Source organism: Physeter macrocephalus, chromosome 18, assembly GCF_002837175.3.
Source record: "Physeter macrocephalus isolate SW-GA chromosome 18, ASM283717v5, whole genome shotgun sequence".
NCBI lineage: Eukaryota > Metazoa > Chordata > Mammalia > Artiodactyla > Physeteridae > Physeter > Physeter macrocephalus.
The window spans coordinates 50961339-50964854 of NC_041231.1; the positions used below are offsets into that span (position 1 = coordinate 50961339).

At 50.4% G+C, this 3516-nt stretch overlaps 1 protein-coding gene across 3 annotated transcripts in view; it reads left to right on the forward strand.

The window, feature by feature from the left end:
- Positions 1–3516, forward strand: part of ZKSCAN7 (zinc finger with KRAB and SCAN domains 7) — a 21739-nt gene that overhangs the window by 5921 nt on the left and 12302 nt on the right. For 2 of the 3 annotated variants that reach the window (XM_055079939.1, XM_028479541.2), the window contains exons 3-5: positions 449–620; positions 1996–2087; positions 2495–2624. In XM_055079939.1, the coding sequence (XP_054935914.1) occupies positions 449–620; positions 1996–2087; positions 2495–2624 (394 nt within the window). The remainder of the gene's footprint in view (positions 1–448; positions 621–1995; positions 2088–2494; positions 2625–3516) is intronic. The other variant, XM_028479542.2, reaches the window with a different exon arrangement.

The window sequence follows — 3516 nt, forward strand, 5'->3', positions numbered from 1 at the left end:
GGACCGGGGCACGAACCTGTGTCCCCTGCATCGGCAGGTGGACTCTCAACCACTGCGCCACCAGGGAAGCTCTCCTTGGTACTTCTGATTGATCTATTCTGTAGGCTAAGGCCCGAGGGAGTGTACTGAATTATTTTCCTGACTCCTTTTTCCAGGGGGTTCTTCATAAGCAAATGTGTGTCTGAAGCCCTGACACAGAGTGGAAATGGTTATATAATCTGGTCTTGAAGCTCCTACCGAAAGGGTCAACAGAGGGATGGCAAATAGGATTGTAAGCTGTAGATCCTACTTTGACATTTTTGCCCCAGTTAGCTGTACTGGTGGGGCTAGAAGGACCCTCTGGCTCTTCTTTCCCTGGCTTCCTCTCCTGGGGGTGCTTCTTAGAGGTTTTGGATTCTGTACCTTCAAGGATGCTCTTCTGGACCCAATTTTATTTCCTTGTCTCTAGGTTTCACCTCCGGCACAGGAACAGGAAATGCATTCAGAGGAGATGACAGCCTTGGGTGCAACAGAGGAATCTCCTCCTACCTCACTTCTCAGTGAGGGTTCGGCACCCAGAGCCCACCTGGAGCCTCCTGGTGACCCTGGGGCACACCAGCACCTCCCCAGTGGGCACTCTGGTACTCACCTCCCCCGCTTTTGCCTTAAGTTATTCCTCCTTTCTCTCTTTCGGAGTTTCCTTTCCTTCATCTCCCCATCTCCCACCCCATTGGAGTCCCTTATTGCCCCGCTTGTGTCTTCCTTCCCTAGTGACTTTGTTTGTTCCTTTTGCTTATTCTCCAATCATTCGTGTATTTAGCGCATTTTTGTCAAGCACGTTTCCTGGCAAAGGCACTGTTGAGGACCAGAGAGATGTAGTACGCCGGCACTGCTTCCAAAGAGCTTGTTATCTAGTTGGCAGAGAGTCAGTCCTAAGTGCAAGAAGAGGCAACCTCATAAGATATATGTGAGTGATATCTGTCCACAGGCATTTGATGCCATCACGAATGAGCCATGTGGACACTGTAAACGGTGAGCGAGATCATGGAGGGCGGGAGCAAAGACACTTGCTAAGTGGGAGTTCCTTGGACCCCATTGAGGTCGGGTCAGGAAGGACTTATTTGGGAGCCTGGGGTCTGCTTGTGCAGGGCCTTTGGATGGAGGCCAGGAAGATTTTGGGGGCAGGGGATTGAAGCGTTAGAAACTATTTCAGAAGGATTACTGTGGCACATGAGCACTATGGGTTGAGTGTGGAGACCAGTGACCAGGAGCCTCACTAGGAGGCTAGTGTAGGAGAACAGATGTGAGGCAGTAATTGCCTGAGTGGGTTTGAGTGGAATGGAAAGTGATAGATGTGACACACATTTGAGTGAAGATTCCATGGGACAATGGAGAGGAGGGAGAATTAGCGGGTTTTGGCCGATGTTTGGAATCACTGAGAAAACTTGGGAAGTCGGGAAAGGGAGATGGAAACATGCACTTTAGACACTGAATTTCAGGTGTTGTGGGACACCCAAGTGAAATGTCCAATAGGCACCTGGAGGCTTGTGATAGGGGTCTCAGAGAGAACTGACAGCTTAAGAGCAGAGAATGGGAGTCGTGAGATCTCAGAGAGGGAAAGGGGAAGCTCTGAGGCCTGAACGCCTGCAGTGTCCGTGATGAGAGAGCAGGTGCAGGAAGAGAAGCCAGGGAATGAGGGGCCGAGAGGTGAGGGGGAGGCCAGGCAGGCTGCTGCTGGGGAAGCCACGGGAGACAGAAGGTGGTCAGAAGTGTAGCTTCCTTCTGAGAGTGGGAGAGAGAGGGCTGGAAGGAGCCGCCAGTTCGGTTTGAACAGGGACCTTCTGTGCCTCCAGGAAAAATTCACAGTTCACAAAGTATAATGCCTTTATGCAACAGGGATGAGGGTCTGTGTGTGTGGAGCCACCTGGGTTCTCTTGAATCCACTTGCTGGGATACAGACCTCATTGGAGCCAAGAGCAGGGCTGGTCCCACTCAGAGCTTTCTTTCCTCCCTCAGCTCAGCATGCTTCCCCAGTGCCTGCCCTTCCCCAAGTGGGGGACGTAGGAGACCAAGCAGCGGCAACTGTGCTCCGGATGGTCAGGCCCCAGGTGAGCTTCCTGAGTTCCAAGTCTGTGGCCCAGGAATAGCTAGAGCTCATCTCCAGGCCTCTGGCCCATTCTGAGTCTGCTCCTATGGCTTCCCTGGAGCTGGTCCTGTCCTAGATTTGTCCTTTTTTTTTTTTTTTTTGCCACACACCACGGCTTGTGGGATCTTATAATAGTTCCCCGACCAGGGATCGAACCTGGGCCTATGGTAGTGAAAGCACTTGAGTCTTAACCACTGGACCACCAGGGAATTCCCTGGACTTGTCCTTTTAATCTCTTTCCCAGATTGCCTCCCTCCCCCTACCCCGCCCATTTTACCACCAGGTTCCCCGACCCTGTGCTCTTGGTTCCTCTAATAACTGCTTTCCAGGCTGGGAATGTCCCTGAGCAGTAGAAGCTTGTCATTCCAGGAGGCTGCAGAGTTCGAGTTCCTGTCTGTGGACTATACTCAGAAGAAGTGGAAAGGTCCGGCACTCAGTCAGAAAGCAGCCCTGTACCGGAATATCATGCCAGAAAATTGCTGCAGCCTGGCTTCATTGGGTAATGACTCTGTTACCCAGTAACTTAGAGTCTGCCTTCTTTACATATTCTTTGCTATATTCTTTTTCTTTTTTTAACATTTTATTATGAAAATATAAAGAGACAAAGTGGAGAGAATAGTATAATGAACCCCTCTACATCATCATCCACTTTAATAGTTATTAACATTCTTTTTACTTTCTTATTAATTGAGCTGGGCTGGTTTAGTTAGAGTCTGTAGTTGGAAGGAATAGAAAGCCACTCAGTTGTTGTAAGCAATGAGCTAAGTTACTTACAATAAGGCTAAAGGAATGGAAACCTAGAACAAACTGACCAGCTAGACCAGACTTCAGGAAACAAAGCCTTGTAGGGACCTGGGAGCCTGGGAGCCACAGCAGCAAAAGTGAAAGGATTTTTACACCAGTGTCGTAAGACAGCTGTGCTCTGTGTATCTGTTTTCTCCTCCCTCTGATACCCATTCTCTTCACTCTGAATCTTTTGTCAGAGCTCCCTTTTAGTTAGACTTTCTGTTTCCTCACACGTTCTGCTTGCTTTGGCTCCCGATGGCTTGCCTTCTCTCCATGCATCATTTCAGCTTGGGCTTCTACTTGTAATTTCCTTCATCTTATCCTACCTTCAGTTCAGAATTTATGTATAGAGGAACTCCAAGGGTGATTCAGCCATTAAATATCATCTTTGTTTTTTTTTTTTTTTTTTTTTTGTGGTATGCGGGCCTCCCCCTGCTGCGGCCTCTCCCGTTGCGGAGCACAGGCTCCGGACGCGCAGGCCCAGGGGCCATGGCTCACGGGCCCAGCCGCTCCGCGGCATGCGGGATCCTCTAAGACCGGGGCGCGAACCCGGTTCCCCTGCATCGGCAGGCGGACGCGCAACCACCGCGCCACCAGGGAAGCCC